A 21,873-nucleotide genomic window follows, 5' to 3' on the forward strand; every position below is an offset into this window, starting at 1 on the left:
TATCTCAATCTCCTTTTATTGATAAGCAAAACATTGCTGTTTATTCAGGAGGATGACCGGATATGTAATATTGACCTAAAGCTTATGAAAATCTCAAAAGTTAATCTTCTAAATATTAGGATCTTTCTATTAATCAAAACTTGCATTTTGCAATTATTTTCAGATCCATTTACATTATGTTCAGATATAATAAATAAAGAAGTCGCCAATTTCCTAGCAATTGATAACAATTCCAAACTGTTGAAGTATAGATGTTCAGGTAAGTATTTTTTTAATTGTAATTGTATCATAATTATATAAAATTAGTTAACTTGAATTCTATAGGTATGATTTAAACTTAATTTCCTTTGGAGAAATAAGAATCAGAAACACTATAAGGCATTCAAATTCCAAGCACCGCTGGGCCTGAGCAACACCTCATAGCCAGACTCAAGCACCAACATTCAGTCATTATTGCTGGGCTGAGTATTGCTGGGAGTATTCCCTAAACACTGTTGAGGGGCTATTTAAAATATTTTGAATATTCAAAAATATTGAAATAAACATCATCAATTTGTGTCAGGCTACTATTCCTGTATTTATTTATATGAATCAAAACGGCTAAAAATTTTTTTTTGTGGGGGGGTTCACTCCCTGCTTGTGGATCTTGTGGTGCTGGGGATTGGAAGTCTGGGGCTTCCATATGCAAAGAGTGCACTCCAGCCCTTTGAGCCATTTCCCTGGCCCTCCACTGTTTTCCTTTTGATGATACCATACATTTATTGAGTGTGATTTTCTTTCTTTTTTGTGGCACATCCAGCAATGCGCAGGGCTTACTCCTGGCTCTGCACTCAGGGATCACCCCTGGCATGGCTTGAGGGACCATGTCTGGTGCTGGGTCTGACATATACATGGGAAATGCCCTGTTTACCATGCTTCCTCTCAGGCCTTAGAGCTGGGTTTTCAATGGTAGTGATGAAAAGCAAACATTGCACAAAAATTAGTGTGAAACAGGAAACAAGGGCAGCAGTGCCTACAAGTATCACTGTATCACTGTGTCACTGATATCCCGTTGTTCATCGATTTGCTCGAGCAGGCACCAGTAATATCTCCCTATTCATCCCTGTCATGTGCTGGTGTAGCCTGATGGCATATTGAGGGTTCTTTCAGGATCAGGGGAATGAAGACCATCGTTGTAACTTTTTGGTATATTGAGTATGCCACGGGTAGCTTGCCAGGCTCTGCCTACAAGTAACTGACAAGTAATAAAGTAATTAAAAGATACTCGAGAGAGAGACTGGAGAGATAGCGCAATGGTCTAAGCACTTCCAGGTATGACCAAAAACAAAACCCAAAAAGACACTCAAGAGACGTTTTAATCAAATGTAATGAGGATCATGATTTTAACAAACTAATTTTTTAAAAAGTTCTACAAAGGGCCAAAGAGACTATAGGAGTTAAGGTGCAAGTCTTGCATGCACAGCCCCGTTCAACTTCTGGCACCACATTGTCCCCTATGATATATGTGGGATGGCCCTGGACACTTTTGGTATGAAACACCACATCCTCGGGTCTTTGGCATTGAACCACCAGCCCACTTAGCCAATAATCTTAGTAAGGGATCCCACTCTCTTTGAGCATATCACTTGGGAGTTCCTTGACCCCCCAAAAGTTTTATATGATGGGAAAATTTTAAATGTTAGTGTTTATTAGGTGGTGAGGACTCATGAGGAGTTTTTTTAGGGGGGCCACACCCAGCGATGCTCAGAGGTTATTTCTCACTTTGCACTCAGGAATCACTCCTGGCGGTGCTTGGGGGACCATATGGAATGCCAGGGATTAAACATGGGTCAGATGTGTAGAAGGCAACCACCCTACCCCTGTACCCGTCAGCAGAAGTTCTTGATTCTAGGCCAACTAGCTGTCAGTTCCGTGCAAGGACTCAAGAGTCCAGTACTTGGGCTCTGTGGTTGGTGGTTGTAGTGCCCTCCAAGGCTGCATCCGTAATGTTAGAGAGATGGTATGGTACTGGGAATTGAACCCGGGTCAGAGCACATGCTGAGCTACATCTTCAGCCCTGAAGCGATACTTTAAAGACATATTCCAGGTTTTATGATCCAGTGTGTACTTGGCAGGCAAAGGAGAATAAGTAATGTGTAGATAAACTCTAATTTCCTTGGGTGAGTAATTTATTTTGAAGCTAGATAATGAATACATAGGGGTTTATTATAGTTTTCTCTTGGATCTTGTATACTTGAAAATTTCCATAAAAAAATACTTAAAAAGTAATGACAACAGATATAAAGGGCTTCACCCAATTGTTCTAGGGAGTACTCCCAGCTCAATGCTCAGGAATTGTACCAGAGTTCCTGCCAAGCATGCACACTGGCTCTCTGAGCTGTCTTACAGCCCAAGGACTACTTCTTTAGCATGCCTTCCCTAACAGCAACTCAGATCCAGACCAAACTGATGCTCCTTCCCTAAATCCCCAGGACAGGTAGTTAACACCCTTCTGCAACATTTATTTCACTGTCTTGTGGTGTTGTCTTAAATCCCTGACTTGACTTTGGGCTTCTTGGTCTATTTTTCCTTGGTCTAATTATAAGTTACTGATTTATTTTAAGTTTCCATCATAAAGATACTTGCTTTTATAGATTTCTTCTTAGATATTTTATAACTTCAGCATATTATTTTGTTTTCTTTTAGGTTGCATAGCAGTAGGAAAATCCCTGAATAGCCGAAATTTTAGCAAGCTCTTGCACTCTTGCCCATACCAATGTGATCGTCACAAAGTCATTATGGAAGCTGAAGATAGATATAAAAGTGAACTAAGGAAAACACTTATTTGTAACAAAAGTAATTAAGCAATTTTTAAAACTGTAACTATGAACTATGATCCATAATATTTAGTATATTAAAAATCAGAGAGTAAAATAATACTGGTGAAAGAACTTGTCTCTGAATGATCTATGATTTAAGATGTACCTCAAAAGTAGATTTAGTCTCTTTGGTGGTTTAAAGATTCTTTCACATCTACCTAAAAATTCCACTAGAAGTGGGCAGAGTGAGTATTATACTAATAAAGAGCTTTGATATACTATACTAAATGTTTTATTTTTCAGAAATTCTGCTGACCCCACGTAGAAGACATCAACTCAATCATCAGTCTACTCCCTCAGGAGGAATAAGTGAATATATTTAATTTTTAAATAAGCCTAAATTTAAATTTCTGAGAAAGATAAGAATATATATATATTTTATCTCAGTCTATTAAATCACTAATGGTTCTGTAATCATAATTTTGGCACTGCTGGATAAAGTCCATACTTCTTTTTTTTTTCTTTTTTGGGTTACACCTGGCAATGCATAGGGTTTACTCCTGGCTCTGCACTCAGGAATCACCCCTGGCGGTGCTCAGAGGACCATATGGGATGCTGGGAATCGAACCCGGTTCAAGGCAAATGCCCTACCAACTGTACTATTGCTCCAGCCCCAAGTCCATACTTTTTAAGAAAACAGACTTCTTTTTTTCCTTTCCTCGTGTTGCTTGTTTACTGGTTGTTTGTCAGTTGGGAGAAAACAGGAGAAAACTAACATTTATTGAGCACCTACTTTGTATTAGGTGTATTATAGATTTTTTTTTCTTTTTGGGTCACATCCAGCAATGCTCAGGGGTTACTGGCTCTGGACTCAGGAATTACTCCTGGCAGTGCTTGGGGACCATATGGGATGCTGGGAATTGAATCCGGGTCGGCCACATGCAAGGCAAATGCCTTACCCACTGTACTATCGTTCCAGCCCTTATTTTAATTTTTTTAAATAGCATATTTATTCACACGTTAGGCACAAGTTCACAATGGCAGAGTTTTGATTCAAATGCAAGTCTTTCTCCAGAAGCTCTATTTGTTCTACTCCTTTGGGTCATATCTTGATTTTTAAAAATAAATTTTCTTTCATGTACAAAATGCTTAAGAGATAAGTTATAAAAGGCTCTGGTTCATAACTTTACCACTTAAATCGAAATTAAAATGACAAAAATACAGATCTCAAAGACCTGCTTAAAAATCAAAGTATTGTGGCTGGAGAGATAGTACAGGGGTTAATGTGCTTGACTTATGTAGCTGATCCCCATTCAGTCCCAACACCACACATGGTCTCCCAGCACAGAGCAAGGAGTAGCCCCTAAAGATCTCGAAACATTAAAAACTTCAGGGTTGGAGAAGGAGTATAGTAAACAGGACTCTTGCCTTTCTCTCAGCTGATGCTTTTTCAATCCCAGCACCCTGTATGGTTCCCTAAGTACTCCCAGTTGTGGCCTGACCACACTCCATAAGCGCCCCAAATACTCAAAATTTAAAATACTACTTAAGTGATGAATTTATAGGAATTTAACTACATATTAACATTTCCAGTTTGTCACAATTCCAAATTTATTAGAGGCCATTTTCTTGTGTTCATATGAAATTAGTACCTGCACAATAGGAATAAGTTACTCGGCCCAAGCCATAGCACAGTGGGTAGGATGTTTGCCTTACATGTGGCTGACCCTGGTTTGATCCCTGGCATCCCATATGGTCCCCTGAACACAGAAAGGATTAGTTCCTTATCATAGAGCCAGGCTTAGCCCCTGAGCATAGCCAGGTGTGGCCCCAAAAAACAAACAGAAAAAAATAAGCTATTCAGTCAGTTACCTCTTAAAATAACCTGGAAATTAGGAGCTTCAACAGTCATTGTTATTTGTTATAAAGATATTCAGAATTGGTCTAGCCAGTAAAAATGTTGCCACAACTTCTATTTAATCATTTCCCTGCCAAGACCTTGAAAGAAACTTTGAATTTGCTTTTTATATCTGTTTCTCTCCCTACTAAGTTAGAATTTCTGCATCAAATTATAGGGAATGGAGAGAGTGCAGGGGTTAAGGAGCCTGCCTTGTGTGTAACTTAACTTGGGTCAAGCTCCAGTACCACATATGGCCCCCTAGGCACAGAGCCAGGAGTAGCACCCCTTGAGCACTTCTAGTTGTGGCCCAACTTCCCTCCCCCCTCAGATAAATAATTTAATTACAGTTAAGGGGAATTGGGAGGTGATCCATGGTAGAAAATCTTCCTTGCATGTGTGGGGCCCTGTGTTCAGTCCCCTGAACTTCAAAAATATAAGTAAGTATAGTAAAAGAAAAGTAAAATTAAACCAGAACCATTAAAAATTATTCCATTTTTTTGAAGTAATATTTTCTATAGAAACTGTTAGAAAATAGGTATTTTGCTTTCCTATTCTTTCTTTTAGGTTTTTCAGCCACACCCAGCAGTGCTCAGGGGCTATTTCTGGCTCTGTGCTCAGGGACCACTCCTGGCAGTGCTCAGGGGATCAATAAGCAGTACCAGGATTCAAACGAGGGTCAGCAGCATACAAGGCAAGCTTTTTAACTTCTATATTATTGTTCTGGTCCCCCCAAAATGGTATTTTCTATTGAAATGTGCTCTACTTAGAAATCTTCATTTTGTTTTGTTGTTCTTGGGTTTTGTTTTTTTTTTTTGTCTTGTCTTGTCTTGTTTTGTTGTCTTTGGGCCAAACCTGGCAGTGCTCAGGATTCACTTCTTTTTTTTTTTTTTTGGTTTTTGGGTCACACCCGGCGATGCACAGGGGTTACTCCTGGCTCTTCACTCAGGAATTACTCCTGGTGGTGCTCAGGGGACCATATGGGATGCTGGGATTAGAACCCAGGTCGGCCGAGTGCAAGGCAAATGCCCTACCCGCTGTGCTATCGCTCCAGCCCCAGGATTCACTTCTGATGGTCCTAGGGTACCATATGGAGTTCGGAGGACTGAACCAAGGTTGGCCACATGCATGGCAAATACCTTAACGCCATACTAGCTCTCTGAGCCTGGAAATTTTGTTTTTCACATGGAATTAGCATAAAATAAATAATAGACTTTTTAGCAACAGGTCCTGGAAGCAAATGTGTAGCAAGAATATTTTATAAGACTGAAGAGATAACTCAGCAGACTAAAGCAAGTGCTTTGCATACAGGAGGTCCAGTTTTGGTTCCTGGCACTGTGTATGATCCTATAAGCACTGCCAGGAGAGACTCACAAGAGCCAAGCTAGGAATAGTTCCTGAGCACTGCCAGCTATACCCTCAAAACCAAAAATGTTCTTTTATCATTTTAAATAATATATAATTTTCAGAGCTTCATGAAATTGACATAATTATGATTGTATAATGACTATACAAAGCACTGTAGCTGTCACACTGTACCACTGTCATCCCATTGTTCATCGATTTGCTCAAACAGGCACCAGTAACGTCTCCATTGTGTGACTTGTTGTTACTGTTTTTGGCATATTGAATACGCCACAGGTAGCTTGCCAGGCTCTGCTATGCAGGCAGGATACTCTCGGTAGCTTGCCGGGCTCTCTGAGAAGGACACTATATAAGAATTCTAAATATTGTTACATAACATTCAGGTTATTAATACATACATTGAGCTGGAATGATAGTACAGTGGGTAGGGTGTTTGCCTTGCATGCAGCTGACCCAGTTTTGATCCTTGGCATCCCATATGGTCCCCAGAGGACCACTGGGTATAATTCCTGAGTACAGAGTCAAGAGTAACCCTTGAATATTGCCAGGTGTTACCCAAAAGCAATAAATAAATAAATTCATGCATACATATATACATACATCTTAAGGATGGAGCGATAGTTTTGTAGGTAGGGTGCTTGACTTGCTGTTCAGGTTCAATTCCTGGAACCCTATATGGTCCCTCGAGCTGACCAGGTGTGATCCCTGAGTGTAGAGCCAGGAGTAACCCTGAGCACAGCTGGGTGAACTCCCCAAATCAAATAACTACATCTTTGGGACCTGAAGAGGTATTTCAGGGATTAACGCACTTGCCTTATATGTGGTTGGCCATGGTTCTATGCCCTGCCCCACCTGTGGTACCTTGAACACTGCCAAGGGACCACAGAGCGATGCCTGAGCATGGCCAGGCCCAAACCAAACCAAACAAACCAAAAACAAAAACAAACAAAAAATGCATCTTTTTAATTAGAATTGCTTTAGCTAAAACTTATAATTTGGTATTCCCTTTTAGAATGTAGACATCTTGAAGATAATTATGAATATTGATTTTATATCTGACAAGCGGATCTGTAATATTTAATATATAGATATTTCCCCCTCTGATAAATTTTTCTTTTATATTAGAGACCCCAGTCATAGTAAGGGGATCACTACAGAAGCCAAAGAGGGTGCAGCTTCTTCCTGTAGCAGCTCATGGTCTGCCGCAGTACCTTTTGAGGAATTGGGTACAGTTGTTGAGTATAGAAGGCAGTGAGATGGCAACTGAAATGGGAAAGTGACTGCTGACTTTACCTGGATTAACTCCAGAATCCTAATATCCTGAATATTATAACTTATCTAGTACTGATTATAATGAGTTCAAGTAATTTGGCAAGCAAAGTTGAAACCATGTGTTTCTTTGATAGTTTTCCATAGACCCAAAGTATGAGAAGTTTCTAAACAGCTTTTACCAGTAATAAATTTTCAAAGATTTGTTGATCTTCTCTCTATGTGTTAAATTTGTCTTAGGCACAGTTGATGTGTGGTGGACAAAACAGATAAAAATAAGAGAACCTTCTTTCCATGGAGTTTACATCCTAAATAATGACATTCAATATTATACATTCTCACCAATTTTAAATTTATGTCTTCTACTAATTTAGTCTTCTACTAGCGAGACCTCTTATAGCCTAGTTCTCTCTCTTGGAGAACCTGGCAAGGTACCAGGAGCATCCTGCCTGCACGGCAGAGCCTGGCAAGCTCTCCGTGGCATATTCGATATGCCAAATACAGTAACAATGATCGGTCTTATTCCCCTTACCCTGCAAGAGCCTCCAATGCGGCACTTCTGGGAAGAACGGGTAAAGAGAGGCTTTTAAAATCTCAGGGCTAGGACAAATAGAGATGTTACTGGCACCTGCTCAAGCAAATCTATGACCAACGGGATGACAGTGATACCGTGACACTAGTTTACTAGTCTTGTGCTAGTAGAATTTTCTCTTTAATTTTTGTTTGTTTGGTTGGTTTTCAGAACACACTGGCAGTGCTCAGGGTTTACTCCCAACTCTGCAGTCAGGAATCACTCCTGGAGGAGTTTGGGGGATCATATGGGGCCCTGGGAATTGAACCAGAGTCAGCCACATCTTACCCACTTCTGTTATCTTCCCATCTTCTGTTTTAAAAGATCTGAATGGGAAGTTCCTTTCCTAAGAGTGGTAGGATAATGGCTGGCATTCTGCAAGGCAAGATTTTTTAAAGGTATCCCAGCACAACTATACCAGGTCCTACTGAAGAAAACAGCAGTCTTAAGTGGAATTACAAAAACTTATCAGCATCTGTCTGCAGTGATAAGATGAATTAACAATAAATGGAAAAAAATTAAGTAATTTATCAGTAATCATCATCAGAAAATATTTATGTTGACAAGTTCCAACTGTGCATTATGTGCATTCTTTCTGTTGTAGAAAGCATCCCTACTATTTTTGGGGAAGGAGGCATACCCATCAGTGCTCAAGGATTACTCCTGGCTTTACACTCAGAAATTACTTCTGGCAGTACTCAGGGGACCATATACTTTACCACTGTATTATTGCTCCAGCTTCAATATCCCTAACTTTTAATCAAATTGAGCATACATATAAGTAATGAACATGATTTTGTTTGTTTTTGTTCTGGGCCACACTCTGCGTGCTCAGAGCCCGCTCCTGGCTCTACACTCACCTCTGGCAGGCTCAGGGGTGCTGGGGGTTGAACCCAGCGTTGGCTTCGTGCAAGGCAAACATGCTATCAACTGTACTATCACTCAGTGTTTTATCACTCCTAAATATGATTTAAAAGCAAATTTCAAACGACCTGTATTCTTTACAAATATTATCAAGTTTATATCTAAAGTAACAAGCGTCGATTTTCTTTTTTATTCTATAAAGTTATGAAGCCCTTTGGGAAGGCGGTATCTGTAAGAGAGGTAAGCTATTTGTTAACTACTCTCACAAGAATGTTGAGAGAATTAACAATTAGATATTTATAAACTTTTGTGTGTCTTGACTGAAAACTGCTGCAAGTAATACTACAGTAGGTGCAATAGATTAAGTTAAACTATTGACAACTCAGTGAGAGCATTTAGCTTATTAGTTGGCACTTGATTCTTTAAAATACAAGTAGATGTCTGTATAATGAGTAAAAAGATAATGAGTAAAATAATGAGTATAAAGATCTCCTTTTTCAAGCCAGTACTAATACACTCATTCTTAATAATTGCAGAAAAAAGAAGGGTACGTAAAAACTTTACTGAAGAAGAAGTAAGTTATCTTTTCAATGGAGTTAAGAAAATGGGAAACCACTGGAATTCAATTCTGTGGTCTTACCCCTTTCAGCAAGGACGGAAAGCTGTGGACCTGGCTCACAAATACCACAAACTGATCAAACACCGCAAGTCTGTGACCTCTTGATTAGAAGACTTGTCAGTTTTTAGTTTGTGCCTTGAAGATACAAAGTATAAAATATAGTGCCTTGAAGATACAAAGTATAAAATATTCTTCTATACTCTCATTAGATGGGGAATGTGGAAAAGGGATACCTAGTAATTAAATGTTTTTTGTGATGGTATAGCTCATCAAATTATTAAAATAATGTATGTAGAGTAAATATACTTTCAATATTCAGATAAGACAAAGATTCTTTGTAAGTTTGTTTATGATGCTTATATTTTTCCTTATACTCAAAGAATGTGAGTAAGAAAATAGCTCTTCAGCCTTTAAACACTATTTGAGGATTGTGGAGATGTCTCAGAGGATTAGAGCACATACTTTGCATACAGTATCTCTGAGTTTGATCCCTCACACCATATGGTACCCTAGGCACAGGTATCTGACTCTCCTAAAAATTTTTAAAGCATTATTGATGTATTGCAATGAATATTATGCAAGACATCTGAATTTTTGTATTTTTACCCAGAGAGTGTACAGGATTCTCAGAACTTAGAAAAAGAATAGTTTCCAGGTTGTTCAAGTTAAGGTTCACATATGCTAAATCTATGTTTGATATTTTGTTAATTAAAATATTTCCCCTTCTAAAGGTTACAGTTGCTTTGAATACACCAAAATTCTGTGGTCAGATTCATTTCTTTATGGTTTATATCTATTTGCTTTTACTTTTTAAATGCTTAAATAATTTTTTGTTGTCTTTCAGTTTGTTTTTGTCTAGTGGAAAACCAAATGGTTAGATCTCAGTTTTCTGCTTATTATTCCATCACAATTTCCAAAAGATACGGTTGCAGCCTCCATTACTCTTAAAATGCTGTTGCTGAAGTATATATCAGGACTTGAAAACTCATGCTTATGTGCTTATTGATTCATTGCTCTATTAAGTCCCCATGGGTATTTCCTGCAATTATTTATATTTGACCTTTTTCAGATGACTATCTATTTAGAAAAGCAGACATTTTTATTAAAATTGTTTTCTAATCCACAGTGAAAATTCTGTTCTATTATATGCAGGAAGTTTTCTACTTAAGTCAAAATTTCCTTTAGGCAAAAGGATAATTTGCATTTAGGGAAATTCTTACAGCATCTAGTCCATTATTTGTCAGTATTTATTGACTAAGCACTATCAGGATAAATTAAATAGTCTGGTTTATTTTAACTTACACATCTCAAAATTCATGAAAGTTGCTTTCAGTAGTCAAAAGGGAATATATTTTGTTGGCTTAGATAATTGGAAATTGTCTCTTGGGGCCAGGTAATAGCTCAATAAACTGGAGGACATGCTTTGCATGCCACACTTATGGTTCGATCATTGGTACCTTATCACCCCAAGAGTTAATTGGTGTGGCCCCAAGTCTGCCCAAAAAGTTGCTTTCATGTTGTTGAGACATGATCTTAACATCTTTCCACTTTAAGTGGTCTGAGGTAACAGTTATTTTGTTAATTAGAAATTATGCAACATGGAGCCGAAGCCATAGTACAGCAGGTGAGGCATTTGTCTTGCATGCAGCTAACCCATACTCAATGCCCAGCATCCCATATGGTCCCCCAAGCACTGCCAGGAGTAATTCCTGAGTGCAGAACCAGGGGTAACCCCTGTGCATTGCCGGGTGTGAACCCCAAAAAAGCCCCCCAAAACAGAAATTATGCAACAGCATTTTAAGAATAATAGTTTAGGGGCTGGAACAATAGCACAGTGGGTAGGGCGTTTGCCTTGCACGCGGCCGACCCGGGTTCAATTCCCAGCATCCCATATGGTCCCCTGAGCACTGCCAGGGGTGATTCCTGAGTTCAGAGCCAGGAGTAACCCCTGTGCATCACCAGGTGTGACCCCCAAAAATAAAAGATAAAAAAAGAATAATAGTTTAGAAAGAAATGTAGCTTGACTGGCAAAGTGTCTTCTTTGTTAGGCAAAAAGAGGTTTGATGAATTTTACTAAAATGCTTCTTGTGCATTCTACAGATGGGCTCAAATTATGGTTAAGACAAGTTGGACTAGAGAGATGGCTCAGTGGGCTGGAGCATGTGCTTTGCATAAGAATGGTCTGGGTTCATTCCCTGGCATTACCACAAGCACCACTGATAGCAACTCCCTAGCACCGAGCCAGGAGTGACCCTAAGTACATCCAGGTGCTCAAAAACAAAACAATTCATGTTCCTTTCTACTTTATTCCTATACATTTATATTTAACCCCACGATTGGACTTTAGTAGTCCCTAATCCATGTTATTGGGTAAGTCTTCCCTCATTTGTGATCTGGCATATCAGGAATCCCTTCTGATCTGAGAGATAGTACAGCAGGTAGGACTTTTGGCTTGGATGCAGTCAATATCCTGGTACCGGAAATGGTCCCCCGAAAATGAGCACCACAAGTGATCCCTGATAACAGAGCTGGGGGTAAACCCTGAGTAATGCTGAGTATGGCCCAAAAAGCAGAAAAAGAAAAAAAACCTTAAGTTGAAAAAAAAGGAAAAATGGAGTTTAAAATTACAGATCAAATAAATTCATCAACCTTAAGTTAAATTCTCTAATATGATCTGTTGGAAATGGAAGATTTAATACCAGATTTTCTTTTCTTTCCTTTTTTATTTTGCAGGACTACTAGATAGGAGGGTGCTTGATACAGTGGTTTAGTTAGTCCACAGACCAGTGTCAGTCTGCAAAAAAGTTACTTCCACTTAACACATAGTATACCTGGATTAAACTTCCATTTTATATTATATTTAAAAAATACACACAATACCATTAAGGGTTTTTATTTCTGATTTAGTGGTTCACTATTTCTATTTTCACCACTCTGCAGAAGTAAAAAAGGTTGAGAACTATTCCTGTTAACCATAGCTTTGGGAACTTTCTCAACCACCATAACTTTTCATCAGAGAAACAGGGTTGAGTGCTGCAGAAATGCCTCAATTCATTACTCATTTGACATGAAAGTTTGGCCACTGCACATTCAGAAAACTTATACTGTTGCCAATCACCTAGGCTGTTGATGGCATACAGGATTGTTAAAAGATCAGGCACAGAGAAGGCAGATAAGCAACTAGAAGCATGCCCCATCCAATTCATGCCATCAGTGATAAATGAGAAATCAGCACTTGTGATCATCACCCAGTTAAATAAGCTACTCCAGCCTTACTTTCCTGATAAAATACTGAACAATCTGAACAAACATGATGACCTCTTAGTACCTGTATTGCAAACCATAATCCACAAAAGAAGAGAGGGAAAGAAGAAAAGTGCCTGCCATAGAGACAGGAGGTGGGGGCGAGGGGTTTGGAGGATGGTGAGAGGGAAACTAGGGACATTGGTGGTGGGAAATGTACACTGGTGGAGGGATGGGTGTTGGATCACTGTAGTCTGAAACCCAATCATGAACAGCTTTTAATGGTCTATCTCACGGATATTCAATTTAAAAGTAAAAAAATGTATATAAAAAGATAAAAAAAAAAAAAGACTGAATAAGGCCAAGGCCAGTAAAGCATAGTTGGGGGGTGGGGAAAATGGGGCTGAGACCACTGCTGGTAATCCTACCTCTGAGCTCAGGAGTGACTAATGGTTGTGCTCTTGGGACCATATGCAGCAAGGGGGGATTGAACCTGGATCAGCCTCAAGTGTCTTATTGACTGTACTCTCTCTCCTAGTAAAAAAGTAGACTATTTATGGGGTGGGCAAGTGAGGAAAGTTTAAAACAATTATTTGCGGGATAGAGAAGTTGGACACACACAGCTGTGCTCTGGACTTACTTCTGGCTGGGCTTGGGGTAACATACGGTAGTTTGCACCCTAGGATCAAATTCTTGATGTTCTTGTACGCAAGGCAAGAGTCCGACCCGCTGTACTATCTCTCTGGCCCTTAAAACCATTCTCTCAATGTGGACTTGATTAGGAGTAGGCAGGTTTCATAATAGAGTCGTTTAAGATGGATCAGTAAATACGATTGGATGTACCGGATTGTTGTCTCCTAGCATTGGCTCGCTGGAGGAGTTTTTGAAACTTCTTGCTCTTCAAAGTCCCCATCTGAAAAAGGGTTAGATAAGATTCAGTGAGATAAAGCATCACTTAGACACGACGAGAGCTGGCTAAGTGGCGCTACACTGTGCTTCTGTCACCCCCAAACCTGAATTTAGCGAATCAGTCCCATCTGGTGGCAGGTCCCCTTCCTCCCTCCCCGCCCCAGGAACCCGGGCGGGGTTGCCACTAGGCCATTCGGCCGGCAGGGGGCGCCTGACCCCCCCCTTCCCCGAGCGGGCGGTTCCCACAGCCGTTGTCGCCTCTCGGCGCAAGGCTGTCCCGGCGGCCGCCTGACTGCTGCCCACCCCCGCCTCCGTGGCAGCTTGACGACCCCCCTGGGAGCCCATGTTCACCGAGAGGTCGGCGCGACGCTGCCGTTGGCGCGGCCCCGGCAGCAAGGGGCGGCGGGGGGCGACGTGAGGCGCGCGGGCGGCGGGCGGCGGGCGGCCCTCCGGGGTCCTCGCGGGTCCTCGCCGGCCCGGGGGAGGCCCGGCCCTCTTTGTGGCTGCAGTTGGCAAGATGGCGCCGGTGGGGGTAGAGAAGAAGCTGCTGCTGGGCCCCAATGGGCCCGCGGTGGCGGCCGCCGGCGACCTGACGACTGAGGAGGAAGAGGGCCAGAGCCTTTGGTGAGACGCGCGGGCGCCGGGCCGGGCCGGGCCGGGCCGGGAGGCTGCGGCCCGCGGGAGAGCCGGGCGGGCTGGGCGGACCATCCGGGCTGTCTGACGGCGCCGTCGCGGGCGGCTCGGGGGTCGCCGGCCGCGGGGCTGACCGCTTTGCCGTTGTCCCCACAGGTCCTCGATCCTGAGCGAGGTGTCCACCCGCGCCAGGTCTAAGCTGCCGTCGGGCAAGAACATCCTGGTGTTCGGTGAGCGGCGGGGCGGCGCCCCGGGAGCTGGGGCGGGAGAAGCGGGCGCCCCTCTGCCAGGTCCCAGCCCTCGGCGCGCGGGCGGGCCTGGAGGTTCGCGCCGGGCGGCCCGGGGTGGCCCTGCCCGCGGCGCCCGAGGTTGGGATGTGTTGCCTTGCGGAGAGCCCGGTGATGCTGTCGCGGTCCCAGCCGAATTCGCGGTGACCTCCCCCGCCTCCCGCGACTCCGCGGCTGGTCCCTGGGCACGCAAAGGGACCGGGGTGCCTCCAGGAAGTTAGGTGGGACCGACCCTGGGATGAGGTGACTTGGGCAAGGGCTGAGCCCTGCCGCGATCCGAATTAGCGAGCAGTGTCCAGGCCGAGGACACTTAGCGACTCACAGATGACAGCGGAGTCGAGGGGTCCGCCCTGGGAACTGACCGCCGTGACTCTATTCCTTGTTGCTGGGACGCTTGGATCAGGTCCCTTAACCTCTCTGGACTTGGGGTCTTCATCCAAGTGAGGGAGTGTGACCGGATTCAGTCTTCCAACAGACCTCTTTGGTGAAAGGGTCCTGCCAACGGGGCATTGCCCGCACGCAGATAGCCCCAAACACTGCCAGGGAACCGCAGTCTGAGGCTGGAGAGGGGTTGGTGAAACAAGTACCCCGCGCCGTGCATGGGCAGAGTATCGTGGGCACTTCTAGCTGCCCTATGTTGTGGTGAAATTTCATGGCCGGGTGTTTTAAAGGATGCTGTGTCAACACGCAGGGGCACAGGAAATAAATGTTTGTACCAGGACCGTGGTGACAGCAGGGTGTGGTGGTTTGCGGGCTGCCAGAGCTCCTTGCAGACGGTGACTGATGAGATAAAATGGTACCAGTTATGGGAGGCAGAAGAACTGGTGCTTCTTCCAGAAGCACACACCCCCACCCCCACCACCACCGTTTCTTTTACCGCCATCCCTAATCCCTGGGAATCTCTGCTTTGGTGGACTTCCTAATTTTGCGTTTTGTTTTGTTTGGGAGGCCACACTGCAGTGGTTGGAGCTTACTCCTGGCTCTGTGCTCAGTGATCACTTCTTGTCCCGGAGGTGGGGGTGGTTGTTCGTGGTGTCAGGTATTAAATCCAGGGCATCCGTGTGCAAGGCAATTGTCTTAACCCTTGCTGTATCCCTTGGACCTTCCACTCTGCTTTTGAGAAGTGTGTGGTGTCTGATGACTGCCACAGTGATAGAAGACTCTGTCATAAGTGGGGGGTGAAGAGCACCAGAAAAAGAGAACTCTGGCAGCAGAATGGCAGGTGGCTCGGAACAAAAGTGCTTGCCCTGGGCCAGAGAGGATGCCTTTGATCTGTGGAATGCCTTTGCTTCTCTAATTCCATGTCATTAATTCCCAGGGGTGCCCAGTGGCATTCTTCTTGATATTAAAGGTTTTCTTCGGGGAGGGGGAATTGTTAGTAGGGTGGAGGGAGATGAGGATTTGCTTGATAATTACTGAGATTGTGCTTTAGAGTTTGGCTTAGGTCTGTAATTATTTTTAGCAGTTTCTTAGCCTTCAGGTTGCTTATGAAAGAGATGAACTGAAATAAAGTGAATAAAAGCTTCCATTCTTCATGACTGTGTGGCAGCTTCAGACATTTCTTTTTAGTTCCAAGTTACTGGACTTGTAGCTCAGTAGTATTTTTATGATTTCTTGCCTTTTTTTCTGGTAAAAGGTTTGTGTTTTTCACTTTCCTATGAACTGTTGCGTTTGTGGATCTATGTTCTTTCTCTTTTGGAGTAAGGATTGCTTTTCCAGTGGAATGTCACTTTAGATCTTGGAGTTTGCCATCTCCCCCTACTGCGCCCTCTCTTACAGCAGGCTGCTTTGTTTATGTGGGTGAGACCTCAGCAGCAGGCTTTGTGTGAATGTCTTAGTTATTCTTTGTCACATGAATGTCATTCCTCAAACTCGCCTTGCTAAACAGTGTGTTTGTGTTAAATACTTCATTTGTAGGTGAAGATGGTTCTGGTAAAACAACCCTCATGACAAAACTGCAGGGAGCTGAGCATGGCAAAAAAGGAAGAGGCCTAGAGTATCTCTACCTCAGCGTCCACGACGAGGACCGTGATGGTAAGTGAGACACTGATCCACCGAGAGGGGTTTGTGCAAGTCTGGTTTCTTGGTTGCAGCTCCTGTGGCATGTCTAGGCATTCTTAATGTTGCTTATTTCTAAAGAATTTAGAGATTCACCGAGAAATGGGCGAAATCTGTGTCTTACACAGGACTTTGTTTTATAGACAATGGCGGCAAAATGGGAAGTGATACTATTACCTGCCGCTCTGTACAGTCCCCACTTAAAAAGAGCTACTCAGAGTAAACTTTCAGGTGCATAGAAAGAAAGATGTTTTTAAGTGTTTGGATTTTGAGAGAAATATTTGGTGGACTACTCAAGACATCATTATTCCTCTGCCTGGTTCTAGTACAGAGTCTGAAAATGGTGTGATTCAGAGAACAACAACTTAACAGATACTCATAGGAGCATTTTCTTTGTGGCAGATTAGAAATACTGTTTTTCTGCATTTCGGTGGTGAAATTAGAGGCTCAGAGGTGATAATGCTGTCTTTCATCTCTAAAAAATAGTAGTCGTTTCTATCTTTGGTGTAGTTAGGGTAATTAAAAGCACTTGCCATCATTTTAAGGTTCTTTAAATGTTACTGAGTTGCATTGAAGTGGTGGGGGATTTTCTAATTTTTATTTTTGTTTTGTTTTGTTTTTTTTCTTTTGGTTACGACTATTCAGTAATGCCTTCTTTATATATATATATATATTTTTTTTTCTGTTTGGGAAGGTGCACTGAGGCAGGGGGGTTCCCCAACAGTGTCTGGAGGTCAGAAATGGATGGTCTGATGGATGGATGGGCCCACTGATGTGCTGTTCCAGTTGCCCGAGCCAGGCACTCCCAGGGCCATATCTGGATGTGTCTGAGGTGCCCTACAGTGCCAGGGATCATGCGCTCCGCCACTTTGAGCTGTCACCCCTAAACTTTCAGGCTTTATGTTTGACCTTTTGAATAGGTCTAGAATAATTATTGGTGCTAGAATAATTGGTCTTTTGTTTATAGGAATCTTATCTTTGCAGCATAAAGATAAACCATCTGTTAAATTTTTTTACCTGGCTTTTTCCCACCTGTTTAAACAGTATTGTAGAGGCAGTTACATAGGGGAGCAAATTCTCTAGGTTCTTCTGATTCCTTTTTGTTTAAATGAGGCTGGTGCCAGGTCCATTCCAGCACTATAAGTCTATGATTTCCAACAGTTGTTAAGTACAGTTCACGGGTAAGGTTTTCTTGTCAAAGTAGAGTGAGAGTAATGTGGAAATTGACTGCCACACAGGTAGGGGGGCGGGGTGGGGAGGTGTTTGGTGGTGGAAGATGTGCACTGGTGAAGGGAGAGGTGTTTCATCATTGTCTGAGACTTAAACTGAAAACTTTGTAACTGCTCTCAAGATGATTCAATAAATTAAAAAATAATAATAAAAAAATAAAAAGTCTGAGACCCACTTTGTATTAGCACTTTAACTTAGTGGCCATCTTTTTTTCCTTGGAGGAAGTATTCTCTGAAGATGCAAAAGCCAGGTAGACCCAGTGGTGACACCCTGTGTAAAAACAGGTGTCTGTCTAAGCACACTGTGATCTGTGTTGGGGAACATGTTTATTATTTCGGGGGAGCTTTGGAGCCAGGCTGAACTAGTGCAGTGTAAAAAACTAAGGCACGCTGAAGGGCATGTGCACTCTCTGGGCTGCTCTGTTTTACCCCCCCCCCCCCCCCCCCCCCCGAGTTCGGTGCTCTGGAACTGCTGTGTATGGGCTGGATCGGGACGGCCATTGGCCAAGGATAGGCGAAGGAAGAACTAGGGCCAAGCTGATTTAGTTACTGTTTATTCAATCATCCATCTTTCTCATGTCCCACACTCCTAGCTCTGTTCTCTCTCTGGATCTACCACAGGCAGCCCCTCTCATCTCTCCTCTTTTTTTCTCTCCCCCTTGCCCCTAGGCTACACACAGCCAGGTAGCAAAATCAACATAAGAAAGCCCTTCCTGGGGCCAGAGCAATAGCACAGCAGGTAGGGTGTTTGGGGTAGGGTGTTTGCATTGCAAGCAGCTGCCCTGGGTTCCCGCCCTGGGTTCCCGCCCTGCCCTGGGTTCCCCACCTGGGTTTGATCACTGGCATCCCATATGGTCCCCCAAGCACCACCAGGAGTGGTTCCTGAGTGCAAAGCCAGGAATAACCCCTGAGCATTGCTGGGTGTGACCCAAAAAAGCAAAAAAAAAAAAGAAAGCCCTTCCTGAGGGTCGCCAGGTTCAAAGGGAACACAACCTAGGGGCATTCCAAAGCCCTTCCTGACTGCCAGTAGGCAAAATACCTCTTACAGGGGTTTTTCTTCTTTCCTTAGTCCAAACATTCATTAACATCTTAATATGAGCTGTTTTTGTATGGACATAGCAAGACATACATTGAGGCTTGCAAGGCAGCTCTCCTGGCAACATCTTGCCACAGACTCAAGACTACAGCACTCAGGCCAGATTAATCATTCCTAACCCTAGCAGGGTCCGAATCTAGTTATTACTTTTTGGGTCATGACAGCATTTGTCCATGACCAAGCTCTTAACTTATAGTTAAGCATTAGGTGCTTTGGCCAGGCCCATCTCGATGCCAGGGTAGCACACAACTCACCGCTTGCCCTGGGTTCGTCTCATCCCTCATCGGGACCCTGCTTTTGGGAGTGCTAGGAAGTAAGGGCAGCTGAGGCTTAGGTCGAGAGAACAGACTCCCAGGTTACAAAAGCATAGCATTTGCTGAGTCTTCCTGTGTCCATGCAAAAGGACATGGCTCTGAATAAACTATGCAAAGGACTCAAGGAGAAGAGAAAAACAATATAAGTCAACAGAACACAAAGAAGTTACAAATAAACACAGGAATGGAGCACTGTGAAGGGAGTAACCCAATAAACCTACGCTACCTGAGGCTATGTTATCATACAGTGCAGAATCCCATTTCAGTTGTCACAAATCAACCTAACCACCCTGCATTTAGTTGTTGTAGAATTGGGTAATGTACCTGTTTTGTAGGCTGGTAGAGTGAGAAGTGGCTGTGTCAGGTGTAACCAAGGGCTTCAGACACAGCAGCTTTAGTACTTCTGTTGTTTGTGGGCCCACAATGAGGTGTTCGAGTGCTACTCCCAGCTCTGTTTGAGGATCACTCCTGGTGGTGCTTTGTGGGGGACCATGTGGTGCAGGGGATCAGCCCTGGGTCTCCTACATGCAGAGCATGCACTCGGAGCTAGAGCAATAGTACAGCGGGTAAGGCATTTGACTTGCACACAGCCAGCCCAGGTTCCATCCCTGGCACCACATGGTCCCCCAGGTACCACCAGGAGTGATCCCTGAGGGCATAGCTAGGAGTAAGCCCTGAGCACAGCCAATTGTGGCCCCCAGAAAACCATGTAGGGGGCTGGAGCAATAGCACAGTGGGTAGGGCATTTGCCTTGCACATGGCCGACCCGGGTTCCATTCCCAGCATCCCATATGATCCCCCGAGCATCGCCAGGAGCAATACCTGAGTGCATGAGCCTGGAGTAACCCATGTGCATTGCCGGGTGTGATCCAAAAAGAAAAAACAAAAAAACATTCGGTCCCATTAATCTCTCTCCAGCCCCCATCTTTACCCTTTTGAAAGAACAAAACATGGGTAGGATACTTTATGGTTTTCTATAGCCTGCTCCAAGGTGGCATGCATATTCCATGCCAACACACCATAATCGTCATCAGTCACCTTTAAATTGAACTACGTCTTAACCTTTGTTTTCTATTCCTTAAGGTTGCAGGGCATTTGCCTTGCACGCGGCTGACCCGGGTTCGATCCCCGGCATCCCATATGGTCCCCCAAGCACCGCCAGGAGTAATTCCTGAGTGCAAAGCCAGGAGTAACCCCTGAGCATCGCTGGGTGTGACCCAAAAAGCAAAAAAAAAAAAAAGGTTGCCTTAAAAGCTTCTTTGATTGGGGCCAGAGCTGTGGGTAGAATCTTGCACATGTGAGGACTTAAATTGAATTCCCAGCTCTGCAAGCCCCTGCCCCAGCCTTGCCAGTAGTGGCCCTAGGCCTCCCAAACAATCAAACATTTCTTAGCCCTCTGCAATTATGAATTTTGTTGTTGGTTTTTGTTTTTTTTTTTGAAGGCCGCCTACTTGCATTGCTCCTCTTTGATGGGAGAGTTGCCCCTACAGGTAGTTAATTATATCTCTCAGCTTTGGTGTTGTTGTTGTTGTTGTTGTTGTTGTTGTTGTTGTTGTTGTTGAGGCACTTCTGGCAGTGTGCAAGGGTCACCCAGACTGTACCCAGTAGTGGAAGGCAGTTGGGGAGCCTGTGGTGCTGGGGATGGGGTCCAGGGCCTCAGCCATGCAAGGTGTATGACCACATCTCTGACCCAGCCCTGGTTGTTTTGGGTTTGAGTTTAGGGGGTATATTCTGTGGTGTTTAGGGAACCATGAGGTGCTGCAGACCAGACACAGCATTCCCGCACACAAAGCAGAAGCTCCAGCCCCCGACCCACTCCTACCCTTTTATAGTGTGTTACTAAAAGGTGCTTGCCAGGCAGTCACCTAGTCGAGAAGATAATCTGGCTTGTCTCTGGTTTTTGGTGGGATGTGACATGTCACTGCCTCATCATTGGAGGCATCAGTTTCACTTTACACTGGGTGGCAGGTATGATCTCCAGCCATGGAGGAGTTGCGAGTAGTGGGCAGTGGGAAAAGAGACTGGAAGGAGGATCCTAGTGAGAGGCAGGCATTAGCATTGAGAGCGTTGGTAACAGTGGCATTTTTGAAGGCATACATAAAACCGAAACTCTCAGAAATAGGTCAAGGATAGCTTGAAGTCATAAATAGAGGTTTTTCATTCCATGTTTTTAACTTGTTAATGGATTGATTATTACAAAAAAGTAGTTAATGGAAGACATTTAAAGTACATGTTGGGGGTGGAGAGTTAGTACAAGGGGTTGTGTTCTTTCCTTGCATGTGACTGATCCTGATTAGAATTCTGGGCACTGCTTATGTTCCCCTGATGTCTGCTGCTGGGTGTGGCCCAATGTACGCCTTGGGAGGGGAAGGTGTGTATTGGAAATTATTGGGAAAGAACTTGATGAGGTGATCTATTTGATGATAGAAATTATCTAGGTGCTTTTGTTTTTGTTTTTTGTTTTTTGTTTTCTTTTTGGGTCACACCCGGCGATGCACAGGGGTTACTCCTGGCTCTGCACTCAGGAATTACTCCTGGCGGTGCTCAGGCGACCATATGGGATGCTGGGATTTGAACCTGGGTTGGCTGCGTGCAAGGCAAACGCCCTACTCACTGTGCTATCACTCCAGCTGGAGTTTTTTTGTTTTTGTTTTTTTGTTGATCTAGATACTTTTGTAAAAAATAGTTCTTGGGCCAGAGAACTGGTACAGCTTGCCTGTG

At 43.5% G+C, this 21,873-nt stretch overlaps 2 protein-coding genes across 5 annotated transcripts in view; both read left to right on the forward strand.

Annotated features, from left to right (window-relative positions):
- The window catches only part of TERB1 (telomere repeat binding bouquet formation protein 1), a 32,908-nt gene extending 23,420 nt beyond the window's left edge, over window positions 1-9,488 (forward strand). Inside the window, exons 14-17 of the mRNA XM_055145615.1 lie at window positions 164-259; window positions 2,686-2,835; window positions 3,102-3,167; window positions 9,301-9,488. Of these exons, the coding sequence (XP_055001590.1) occupies window positions 164-259; window positions 2,686-2,835; window positions 3,102-3,167; window positions 9,301-9,488 (500 nt within the window). The remainder of the gene's footprint in view (window positions 1-163; window positions 260-2,685; window positions 2,836-3,101; window positions 3,168-9,300) is intronic.
- Window positions 9,489-14,001: 4,513 nt separating this feature from the next.
- The window catches only part of DYNC1LI2 (dynein cytoplasmic 1 light intermediate chain 2), a 31,297-nt gene continuing 23,425 nt past the window's right edge, over window positions 14,002-21,873 (forward strand). For all 4 annotated transcript variants that reach the window (XM_004600621.2, XM_055145523.1, XM_055145525.1 and 1 more), the window contains exons 1-3: window positions 14,002-14,159; window positions 14,325-14,398; window positions 16,373-16,489. In XM_004600621.2, the coding sequence (XP_004600678.1) occupies window positions 14,053-14,159; window positions 14,325-14,398; window positions 16,373-16,489 (298 nt within the window). In that variant the 5' untranslated portion in view covers window positions 14,002-14,052. The remainder of the gene's footprint in view (window positions 14,160-14,324; window positions 14,399-16,372; window positions 16,490-21,873) is intronic.

Source organism: Sorex araneus, chromosome 8 (genome assembly GCF_027595985.1).
Source record: "Sorex araneus isolate mSorAra2 chromosome 8, mSorAra2.pri, whole genome shotgun sequence".
NCBI lineage: Eukaryota > Metazoa > Chordata > Mammalia > Eulipotyphla > Soricidae > Sorex > Sorex araneus.